Source organism: Sphaeramia orbicularis, chromosome 17, assembly GCF_902148855.1.
Source record: "Sphaeramia orbicularis chromosome 17, fSphaOr1.1, whole genome shotgun sequence".
NCBI classification, from domain to species: domain Eukaryota; kingdom Metazoa; phylum Chordata; class Actinopteri; order Kurtiformes; family Apogonidae; genus Sphaeramia; species Sphaeramia orbicularis.
In genome coordinates, this window is record NC_043973.1 from 26,668,732 (window position 1) to 26,681,313 (window position 12,582).

Here is a 12,582-nt window from a genome sequence, read left to right on the forward strand (position 1 = left end):
ATCAAACAGCTCCAAATGAAAACACGGTAATGTCTTCTTGGACTGAGCCTTATTGCGCCTTCATTTGCCACTGCCCCATGGAAACTGGGCTTTGAGTGTGAACAGATAAAAGATGAGCTGATAAATGAAGCACTTTCATCTGCAACAAACTTTGACAACTTTTTCATTTGCAACACAAACACTGCATGGCTAATACACTGCATCATAATGTAATCAGATAATCACAGATGGTAATGTCAGTGACTGGTCAGAAAGTCAGAGGTGGAAATAAATCTTTGAAGAGGAAGTATGGCTGGAAATCATCACAGCGGGATAAGGAAAGCCCGAGATATGCTGATCTTTGTATCAAGAATGCCCCCAGTCTTATTGGGAAAAGGATGTCATCATCTATATATTGTTCAATTTCAGAATCCAATGTCCTTTAAGATAATAGGGTGACAGAGCTAATGCAGAGCACAGGTGACTTAGTGATAATGAACCAATATATATGCATCATGCAAAACCGATCCTTATGCTTTGCAAAGGGAGCGAGGTGTGTTCATTCATCACGATTTTGTCTGTTATGAAAACTTCATCTCGCAGTGACATCACACACACCCTTAAGGGTTCGCCTCACGTGGAGCCTATCGTAAGCCACCATGTCGATCCCCTTGTGTTTAGCAATGAGGAAACTCTAACAGACAACTATGTGCGAGTCATCAACTTTACATTTAATTTGATTTATAACTGAATGGAAGCCAAGTTTCCGAATAATTTATAGACCAGTTTGGTGTCTTCCAGGGCTTTTGGATGGCTTTGTGTAAACCGAGAGTCTGGTGTTCAAACAACAAGGCAAGGAGCCATAGTGCACTCTGAGCTTTGTCTTGGCCTCTGCGTCAGTCTCTTGACAGCAAACTGGCATCCAGCTCTATCTAATAAAGTGCACCACCCAGCCTCTACAGCAACTAAAGCATGTACTCTACGGCTGCCGAGTGTGTGTGTGGTCAGTCAGAGAGGGATACTCCTACAAAAGCCAACTGATAGACATACTGAATGCTAAATCTTCTAAATCTGTGGTGTGAGTCTCATCCATTCTGTCTCCTTGGGTGATGAGCTACAATTTAGAAAGGCTTTAATAGCGAAAATGATAAAAAATGATAATGGCATATCTTGTTAGAATAATTACCGTCGGGCAGTATTTGTATGTTGGCAGCTATACTATGGATTACAGCACATTTTTTACGTAAAACAAGAATAAGCAGTCAGACATCTGCGAACAAGAAAAAATTCACATTTATTTGATATCAAACAGGAGTTGAATTAAATATCAGCTGATGATGGGCTCTTACAAAAGAAATAAAATGAACCTAATCAGTGCTGTAACAAGTCACACTTCTTAACCATGGTCATTCTTTTTTTTTTTTTTTTTTTTTAAACCTTTTTTCTGAATAGTTCAGTTAATAAATTAATTAGTGTCAAAGGATGAAACATGTCTGCAGAACTGCAATTTCGTATTGACACCAAAATAAGTCTTAAAACCTGACAATTTCTTTCAAGTAAAATAAATTATATCCAATTCACTCCAAATCTGTGCATGGCCCGGTGTTAACAAATATACTACTGGCAAAAAACTCATCATTCATGAAAGCAAAAGCACTTCACAAGCAGAGACGTGAGCATGATTTCATATGGACTAATATCTCTTGAAACGTTTCTTTTCATATTCAAACATACTACAACAAGTCAAGTGTGAGAGGAAAAGCACATTTCCACCAGTTTCATTAACCTTGTCTGAAGAGGCTTATTAACATTGAAAGGGCATAACTACTGAATGGTTGCCATTTCTTTTTTTTTCTTTTTTTTCTTTTTTAACTTTATTGACTTTTTACACTAGTGGTACAGCAAAATATATTTTCTTTAGCTGTTACTTTGACAACAGTTAAATGTGCAATAGAGAAAATATAAGGCCTGAGTCTGAATTAGTGGTTTCTTAACTTTACAATCCTGACTGTGTAGTGGAGCCACACTAGTTCTAGTTCTGTAATTCATGACTAAAAAGACCCTGGTTCTGCAAAGTCCCCCAGAGATATGTCAGGAATCAGTTCAGTTCTTTGCTTGGAGTATTTTTTATCCATTATTCTTCAGCTCTTCTTTCAGTACAACAGATATACCAGACTTATCTCTGACACAGTGATCTGTGTGTAATTCTCTGCACCTCTTTAGTCCAACAGCAGAGCTTTCACAGTCCACATTTGTCTGGCCTCGGATGAACGTGTTTTGTGTGTTAATGAGATCTGTGTGCAAAAAGTCATTTATTCATTCTTTTTCCCACCCAACAACATTTCACTTCCTGTTCTAACAGGAAGAGCATGTGGAGTGCGGAGCCAGACTCGCCAGCTCTCTTGACATCAACCAAAAGCACCCATCCATTAAAACCTGTGCAAACAATGAAGAACAGCTCAAAGGCTGGTGATGAGCTGCATTTGTCCGTCGCTGGGGGCTTCTCCCTCCTGCACACAGTCTTCGTTGTTGGGTGGAATGATGCACCCATCACTTGTGCCTCGGTTTATGTGATAGTAGGATAGAGGCTGTGGTGCATCGCCAAGCTCAGGCATGCTTTTATGATACGCGTCCTCACTCTCGCTTCGAGGCGAAGGGGAGAGTTCCTCCTCTTCCTCCGGGGGGTACGGCGACGTGGAGGGTGAAGGTGAGTCTCTCAAGTTTGGCATGCTGGTGTAAAGGGAGTCTCTGTTATTGTTGGGTGAATTGGAGCCTATGTCCTCCACTGCAGTAACAGTCTCAGCGCCAGGCCCACCTTGGCCCTCCAGGCGCCGGGGGGCTTTCTGGGCGCTGTACAACAGGGAGTGAGTCCTCTGAGGCAGTAAGGGGGCCTCCAGCGCCTCTTTATGGTGGGGGTGCAGCAGCAGCTCCAGGGTGGGGTGGCCTCCTCTTCCACTTCCTCTCTGGGGGGATGACGCCTCGGCATGATCTGCCACAATGGCGTCATCCTCGCTGCCGCTTCCACCCCCGCCTTGGTCCACTGTCACCCTGGTCTGGGGAGGTAACGCTCTGTCCCGCTCCCTCGGGGCTTCGTGACCTTTGGGAGCCCCGCGGGGCCTCAGGTTATTGTGGACGATTTCAGATATGATCATCTTCTCAAAGGCAGCATCGTCCAAGTTGAGGCCCCCCAGGTCACCCGGGGCCCGGACGCCCACAGCCTCGTAGTCATCGTCTCGCAGGGAGTAGCTGTTGTTGAAATTGCCATTGAGGGGGAGAGTGTCCATGGCACTGATGTCCCTGCTGTTGCTGAGAGAGTGCTGTCCTGCAATGAAAGGCAGAAAAAGCAGGTGAGATATAATCTTTCACCTCTGAATATAAAACAGCCTCCAACACGCCATCCACATACAATTATACTGCTCAGGAAACTTGTGCTCTTTGATCTTTGGGATAATTTCGATTTTACATAAATACAAAAGTTGAAAAATTCAAAGGAGACCCAATTATCTCTCCACTGTGTCCATCCTGATTATGGCCGAATATGATTATAGCCAATCTGACATCATCCTGAACAATATTAGACAAATGAGGAAGAAAGATGAAAAAAATATATATACATATAAAAATATAAATATATACGTGTGTATATATATATATATATATATATATATAAAAACAGCCACACACTATAAAGAAGCTGATGACCAGGTAACAACATAGCAGCATACAAAAAGCAACAGAAGGGATAAGGGCTGGAGTAAAGCAAATAAATAAATAAATATCTTCCCAAAAAAAAAAGCTGATGAGGAAGTGTTGTGACACTAACAATGAATAAAACATTCCACCTGTTAAAAGAAAATGGGACAAAAGTGTAATGTCGAACACAGATGGCCATCCACCTCTCTGCACGGGGGCCCCACAAGCACAGCAACAACCCCCACACCACGACAGACAGGCACGGTGCAATGACTCACTTTGCCACCACTCACATCAAGTGTGTCTGCTCAGGCTATCTGGCCTAAGAACAGCTGATGTGCAAAAAAAGTAAAACAGATGCTTTTTTTCAATTGCAGCAGAAACAACAAAATCACTGAAATAAGACAAAAGTGGAAGCTCGTAACATCCAGCCTGGATTCAGTCGATCCACCTCAGATTGTGTCCTTGCAATTAACTGTAATTTAGCCCATGTGATGCCTTGTTCAAATTGTTGTAGGTGGATGGAGACTGACAGCAAAATTATGTGTTTAACAGTTCAAGAGAGATAGAGGACAAATCAAGGATAACTGAATCCTGGACTCAGCAGGTGAAAGGGTTCAGCAGCAAGCACAGTTTTTTAAGTCTACAGTCAAAAAGGAACATTTCCACAAGAAATCATTTCCTTCTATCATTCAACGATGCATTTCCTTCCTTTTTCAAGTGTGTATTTATCAGTTTTACGTGAACTAAATACACACACGCACACACACGCACACACACAGTGGAGTACTAATTTTACATAACCTTGTACTTAAGCTCAAGTAGCTGGATGAAAGTGGGGGGGGGGTAGTTTGATTTGATGTGAGAGTTTTATTTACTGGGTCTGTAAGTGAAAGGCTGACATTTTGTAGAGAGAGGGGATGTTTTCACAGACAGTCTTTGCCCGGCTTTACACCAAGAAAAAGGGAAACTACAGGTTTGAAATGAGTGTGTCTGAAAATGGATGATAGCAACTGAAAAAAAAGATGTGGCTCTAAAAAACAACATCAAGGACATTTCTTACAAAAAAAAAGAGTGAAAAAAGTGCAGAGAGCAAAAGTTCGTTAATAACTCGAACAGAACCCTACTCTGAATTTGCATTTGTTTATGCGCAGGATGTGGGTTTATTGCAGGCAGGTATTGTCTATCGGGGGGGGAAACGATGTGAACAGAATTCAACTGGACACCGCGACAGCTGCACTCTGGGAACCATTCCAAGAGAGATTCATCCAAGATGTTCGCTTTACTGATTTTACTGCATCAAATGAACATCTGCAGAGTATTACTTAGTATTAATACACTTATAATGGAAGACACGTTCATCCTTTTTCGGGAGCTAAATGTAATGACAATAGCAGACAAAATTATGCGAAGTTCAGCAGTCTTTCTGTGCGGATTTCATACTGTCTTGGTGATCTTCACACAAGATTTTGACATTTGTATGTCTCTCCTATTGCTAAACTTCTTTCCATATGTTAAATCCTTGCATTTCTTCCTATTTGCTTTGATTTCTTTCATCTTTTCAGAAATCAAACTGCAGTTATGCATTGCCTCTTGCCTCTCAGACTACAGTCTGTTGCTCCTGTGTTTAAACAGGGATAAGTACAACCCTTCCCCAAGGAAGAAAAAGTGTTTCTACAGGTAAAGGAGATGTTTATTGTGACATTCAAAATTACCTGTTAATTAAATATTGCCACTTTTTATCTGTCTACGATGCTCCAATGTTAACATGCAATTATCTTACAATGATTAAGCAGCTAAACATTTTAAAGCAATAAAGTACAAGCTGTCTGCACACACACAGTTCTGCATTGGATCTTCTGGGCTGCTGCTGAGCACACAGAAAACAGGGTTCACGAAATGTCTTTGATTTTCTGTGCAGACATTGTTTGGTCCCAACCCTGCTTCATTATCTCTGGGTGTGAAGTGCTCTCATTGTGCTTTTAGTAAGCTAGCAACACAAAAACAAGACTGAGAATAGTGCCCTGGTTAAGGCTATATGTGCATATCCTTTTCTTTCTCACTTTTGCCATACTGCTGTTTTGTATATTATTCTCTTTTATCATCAAATGCCTGCAAGTATCTGAAGGCTATGCCCGCATTGCGTCATGTGGTTCTGTTTTTTTTCTTTGATTGAGTTTCTTTTGCTCTGCCAGTGAGGAACTAGGTCACCATAAACACTGACATGACTTAAATCAAAGTCTAATCTATAGTGAAGTAAACAAAATGTATAGATTGCAACACTTTGTAGAGACATCATCCAAGCATATAGGGTAATAGCATAAATTATCTCGACAACCATATACATATATATATATATATATATATATATATATATATATATATATATATATATATATATATATATATATATATATATATATATATATATATATATATATAGCTCATATTCAGCAGAGAGGTTTTCCCATATGACTGCTCAGTCAACACGATGAGATAGCATTGACATCTTTAGGCTTTATCTCTGCTGTTTACAAATGTGTATAGGTGAGAAGTACTTGAAATACACAGAAGGTAGAGATGAAAAACAAACGTTAAATCTAGAGTAACCATCCTCAACATTTTCAACGCATGCTGAGCTGAAGTCATAACCTTAAGATCCATCTTGTTTCCAGTAACTCTTCAACAAACACAAACAAACAAAAATCTATGTAAGATTAAAGGTTGAGGGTGGATGTGCACCTGGGGAGTGAAAAGCCGGTGGAGAGGGGGTGTTGCACACCACCGTTTCTGCCAGCAGGTTGTTATAAGGGTTAGTGTCGTGCGTTCGGAGGAGAGGGTTAGTTAGGAGGTAGTTCCCAGTCATCCCTAAAATAACAGGAAGAAAAAAGGAGAAAAATCAGGGGGGACAGAGGGAAAAAAAGCAGTTGAAGAAAAACCTTGAGATTCAGTATTTTATGGTCTGTGGTGGTGCACTGGATAGCTGTCGACATAAACAAACACTGACATTCCCTGTCCAAAATCTGACACCACAAAAGATTTATAACCTACGATCCGTCTGCCTTCTATTATGGACATAGCAGCCACAGAAACATTCAGTCGAAGTAAGACATTATCCAAACAGTAACTGACAAACAATATTATCACGACAAGTGTTGACCGATGCATAGCAACACAATCAGCTCCAGTGTTTAAGTGAAACAAATTCATCTAAACAAACTCATCCAGTCGAGACACTAGACAAAACATGTCTAAGTAGGCTGCCATGAATAATACAGTATCCCTATCGTCCACAGCATGTCTATGTAAATCCTCTGGAATGTAATAACTATCCTCAGTCATTTGGATGGATCGCTGAAAAACCCTGTGCTGGCATGTGTAAAAAAATCTAAAGTGATTCATAACTACTGCGAGTTCTGCAATGTCACAGCCTGGTGCCTGAGCTTCAAGATGCCAGGATCTATCTGAAAAAACCCCCACTGTGACCTCGCCTTGGCATTACTCATTTACCCCCCTACCTTCATCCTGATGATCACTGCAGGGTGAAGAGGGTGAGTTAGGAGGCTGCTGCACAGTCAGCCGCTCTATTCAGTGTTACTATGATTTGCACTCAAATGCTCATCAGTAACATTTTATGCCAGGCTAAATATCACCTTTCTTTTCTGTTACTGTTCCTCTCCCTTTAGCTGATCTCACCATACTGAAAAAATCTGTGAACTTTGATACCCAGCCGGTATTTAACGCTATTTTTGATTGCTTAAGACTAAGAAATGCAATATTCATTTTCCGTTTCATCCTCTCCCTTCCGAGGTGCCACCGTGTCATGTAGGCTGCATCTCTTGAAGTGTTTATTGTGAATTCTACGCTTTATCACAAAGAGAATAAAGCATGTGTCTCGTCTGATGGTGGGAGAAGTAGTTGCTTACCCTGGTTGAGCGTGGAGGTGCTGTTTATGTCTCCTGAGATGAAGGAGGACTCCGACTGCTTCCTCACAGTATCGTTCCACATCCGCCTGATGCGGCTCTGAGTAGAAAGAAAAGGAGCCATTGATCAGGGCTCAACATGGTGCCTCCGTTATTCAGGCTTAAGGCCCTGTGGATTGAGTGGCTACATGGGTTTGTGATTCAAACCTTACTTGTCTACACAATTTGTCTAAACCACTGCCTGATGACACAATAATGCTACGGTAAAACAAAGCCCACGTGTGCTATTGATGCGATCGAAACCAAAAATGGATACTCAGTATGAATCCTGTAGCCTGTAATTTGAGAGATTGGCCCTAAGCGATTCTTTTATTTCTTAATAGTAAGAGCAGTCTCTACCAAATTCCCAGAAGTGCTCTTGAGATCTCAGAAAGTCACCAGAGAAGAGATTATGAGGGGTCTGCATGTCTCATTCAATGATATTTCCTTATCTGTATCAACCATGATAACAGGCATTAAAGGACAGAAATGTATTTTCATTCATTTAACAAGGATGTTTGATCACATTTGATCACATTTGTGCCTTCTGCTAGCTACATTGTAGGGCTGTAATATTTCTTGATAATAAAATTCAATCCCATCCATTGATATATAACCTTGGCAGCGAACAGCTCGGTGGCTAAGCTTAATATCACAATGTGAAGTCCAGTGTAGTAGGTACCACAAAACTCTGCTTTAAACAAAAAAAAATATCAAGTGAGATGACAGAGTTTCATTCTTAACAACCCAAAAACTTAAAACAACCCATATTTTCCACATGCTGGGACTAGTACCTGTGTGGCAGATGAGTAGCGAGCAGTGGATCGGGATGTGGCTGTCTTGGCTGAACTGTGGGAGCCCTCAGGTGGCAGCGCTCCACAGCACTGGGACTGACGGAAACATTTGCTGTACTCTTTGCGAACCTGCAGAGGAACAAAAGATCAGGACAGACTGAGCACACAGGCACAGACAGCAACACAATCCCCCCACGAGAGCTGGAAATCCCAAATCTTTATCAAATGCCACCCAGCTGACAGCAGTTTAAATGGCTCCAGTGTAACGACAGGGATGACAAACACTATGATAACATGTTAAAATATTGTAGAGTGGAAGCACTTTGACATGGGCGTCTCTAAAAGCAAAAGTAAAATGTCTAAAAGTATGAAATGTCAAAAATGATTACAAAGAAACACAGAAATCCTGCTGTAATTAAATTAAACTAATAATTCAAAACTCAAACAATGCCAATTACATTTTTAATAAATATAAAATTTGTTCAGTCTATAACACAGTAACAATAACAAGTGAAAAGCTGCAAAATATTAACACTACATGGGATTCATGAAGAGCAAATGTTACCTTTTTTTGAAGGAGACAGTGGAAGATGAAAATAAACATCCCTTGCAGAGTGTTGAAGATGGTGAAGAGGTACGCCATGACGATGGAGGACTCATTGAGGAAGAACAAACCAAAGGACCAAGTCAGGCCCAAAAGACAAAGTAGTGCAAATGCTCCCAACACCCAAGACCTGTGAAAAAGCAAGAATGATGTTGTGAAACAGCAAAACTGACACACACCTTATCACTGCTTCATTTGACTTGCTGTTTCTAAGATGGACAGCAGCTAAAAAAACAAAACAAAACAAAAAAGAAAAAAAACGCTCATTTGCAATTTAGTTTTTGGAGACGCTGCACTAGTGGCACACAGTGTATAAATGCTGATATAAAGTTTTAGAATGAATATGCATATCACATTTGACACCGAGTCAAAAAATATTTCCTTAGTCTTCCCTAGAGTTGGCTACAGAGATTGCAAACGCAGCATGTTTTCCAAGGCAGCTTCCAGGAAAGCCTAGAAGAAATAAGATAACTCAACAGTCAGTTTCAATGACGATGGCTGGTCGTTATTGAAACACAAGAGAGAAGTGAGCTGCCCCAAGAGAGATACAGTGAGCCTGGAGAGGAGAGAACAAATGGGACAACAGCATGTCACTGAGAGAGAGGATCCAGAGACAAACGGGAGGAAAAATGAGAGGCAGCTTCGTGAGTGATGGCTGTTAAAACATGCTGAAGGGTCCATCAGTTTGCGAGGCTATTTATATTTCTTTTCTGAATATTTATACATAATGCAGGTGTGCGGTAGGCTCTAATTAATGACAGGTAATGGGCTTCGCCTGCTTCTGATAACGTGTGAAATCCATCATTAGGATTTGTGAGCACACACACTTTCTGTCTGGCAATAGCATTCATCTTTATAATGAAAAAAAAAAAAAAAAAAACAATGACAAAAAAAAAAAAAACCCTGAAAGCTAATTCAGTGCCTCTCTCAGTTTGGACAAAAATCACATTGGCTGCCTAAAACAAAAGTTGCAACACCCACATAACATATGTTGGCCTGCCCTCAAACATACTGTTGAACAAGAATCCAGGCACTGGAATGGTCAGGGAGTTTTTATTGAGCAATGGAACCTACTGGAAGAGGAAAGATGGGGGGCCCTATTTTAGTTTTTACCATCTTTAAATCTACAAGGCATGTGGTTGAGTCCATCTTCCGTGGAAGCTTGTAAAGCATGCCAGCACAGGAGCAAATGACACCAGGGGGTCACAATGCAGTTATGAAAGAATAAAAACGCAATATAACCGTATGCAGTGCAAATACTGAATTCATAAATCATCTAAAGAGGCACCACCTACGTGCAGAAATAAAATATGAAATGAAAATATCTGCCTGGTAGAGTTTAAGAGAAGAATCTGGAGGAGTTTTAAAGGAAGAGAAAATCAAATAAATGTGTAGGTCAAATGCACTTTTGAAACTTCAGGAGGGAGGCAAAAACAGTAATGGTGCATATTATTTTTCTTCTCACACATGATTGACCGCCCTCCCCACTCAGCACACACTCACACAGCCTCAGACCGAGCAACCGTAGCTCGGCCACATAATCTCCCGGAGTGACACCCCTCACCTGATACCCCCGAGCCTGGACGAGTCGGGTTTCATGGAGGTGGAATGCTTCACCATCTTGTACATCGTCACCACCAGGAAGATGACATTGACCTGTCAAAACAGACACGGATCAGGGTTAACACACTCCTCTTAGAAAGGCATCCAGTTCCTGCTGCTAACGTCTATAGTTATGTTTCACAATGACTTACCAGCAGCTTTAAAACACTGCTTAATCCATAATGGTTTTGAGTCAAAAGAGAGCGTCAATACCAGCATACCTTTACTGAGAGGAATATGAAAATTTAATGCCTCAGTGCAGATCATAAAGTACAGTGACTTCCAAGAGAAAAAATAACAGTGAGAGGTGAACGCTTTGGTCTACTTCACACAGCTCTGGCCTTCAACATGAGCTGCATTCACAATTTCTTTTCCCTTTCTCTTAGTTGACATTACGCTCAATCTTAAACCTTGATGTACCCAAATGTAGGTTCTTTTTGGACAGAGGGTAGAAAATAAGAATTATATCTAATGAACCTCATCATATCTGATGTACAGTGGACAAAAGATCCAAAAAAATAGAGACAGGAAAGAACATAGCCTAGTGCCATATTTTAGAAACAATTTTCTGAGGCCAAGAAAAACATTTAAGTGATTCAAGCCATACATCCAGAAAGGTTTCCATGCTTTCAGGATGTCTGTGTGTAAGCACTGGAGGGCCTGTGGCCGCTGAGGCAAAGGGAGGAGATGTGCTTCAATTTGGCCCAAAACCGTATAAAACCTTTGAAAAGCAGTTCAGTAAATATTCAATGAAAAAGCGCCTTTATATCCTAAATTTTATGTTATTAAAAACTTGTATGCCGTTGTTGCTCCAAGTGTGTATTTTGAAAGCGTGACCAATCTACTGTACATGAATAAATGACAGAGAAGCAAAGTAATAAAAATCTAGATATCATGTTCTGTGTGTATGCAGTGCCTTTATTTTTTTATTCTTTTGCCTTCACAACTGTTTTACCCTTCGGATGTGTTCATAAATACTACAAGGTAGAACAGGAAAGGGGGTTTACAGAGTGAGTGGAAAGCAGATGGAAATCAACAACGGCAAGAAAAATGGAAGAAAAGGAGTGGCTAAGGAGACAGAAAGAGGCTTTTAGATCGCAGCTTAGAGTAATGCCGAGTTTTGTCTCCCAGCCACTGGGGCCGATTTACGTCTCTATGAGTCGATGTGGCTGGAGATGCATTTAACACAGCTGCAAGTGATGACACAGATCCAATGAGACAGACGAATGGACGTACAATGAGGCAGGGAGGTACTCTGCAGAAAGCTGAGGCAAACTGCTTGGACTCCCCGTCATGCCCACTCTCCAAGGGGCCGTCCGTTACAATATTTAGGTCTCTCACTTCTCTGCCAAATATATCACAAAAAACACCGCTGCCGACGCAGCACTTTGCAAGGTTTTGCATGTATTTACAGCCTATGGACAGATTTACATGTGTATTACCATATGTGCCTGTATGGATATGCATTCTTGCATGTATTTATGTGCAAGTGTTGTGTGTCTGTGTGCATGTGAGTCATTGTGAGTGCCCAGCACACCCTATGAAATATTAAAAGGTGAAGATGGAGATGTCCGCGTGCTGGGATTGGCTGGGGACGTGTCATGATCCTCAGCAGGGCTATGAGCTGTGGTAATGGTTGTCTGGCCCACCCACTCATTACTTCCATGTTCACCCCTCTCTACCACCACCCTTGTTTTCCCACTGAGCAAATGACCTTCATGCCTGAGATGATTTCTCGTCCTGATTGCAGGAGGAGAGTATTCTCGCAATGTATTGCAAAGACCAAACAACTTCAAGTTGTTGGTGCTCACCAGTTCTGATTTCAGAGGATTTCATAGCTGAGTGGACACTGATGTCCTCATGTCAGCTATAATGGGCCCACTTTCCTTTCATGCAAATTGATCTGAGAAAGCAGGGTAAGAGGCTGCCAGCACACAGAGAAAAAAAT

At 41.1% G+C, this 12,582-nt stretch overlaps 1 protein-coding gene across 9 annotated transcripts in view; it reads right to left on the bottom strand.

Moving 5' to 3' along the window:
- Nucleotides 1-1,250: 1,250 nt before the first annotated feature.
- adgrl2b.1 (adhesion G protein-coupled receptor L2b, tandem duplicate 1) overlaps nt 1,251-12,582 on the bottom strand; it is a 76,686-nt gene continuing 65,354 nt past the window's right edge. For 4 of the 9 annotated variants that reach the window (XM_030160863.1, XM_030160861.1, XM_030160862.1 and 1 more), the window contains 5 exons: nt 10,597-10,688; nt 8,994-9,162; nt 8,429-8,557; nt 7,599-7,695; nt 2,439-3,301 (listed from right to left, as the gene is read on the bottom strand). In XM_030160863.1, coding sequence (XP_030016723.1) covers nt 2,439-3,301; nt 7,599-7,695; nt 8,429-8,557; nt 8,994-9,162; nt 10,597-10,688 — 1,350 coding nt within the window. Of the gene's footprint in view, nt 3,302-3,965; nt 4,005-6,414; nt 6,541-7,598; nt 7,696-8,428; nt 8,558-8,993; nt 9,163-10,596; nt 10,689-12,582 lie in introns of all 9 variants that reach the window. The other 5 variants (XM_030160859.1, XM_030160857.1, XM_030160858.1 and 2 more) reach the window with 3 other exon arrangements.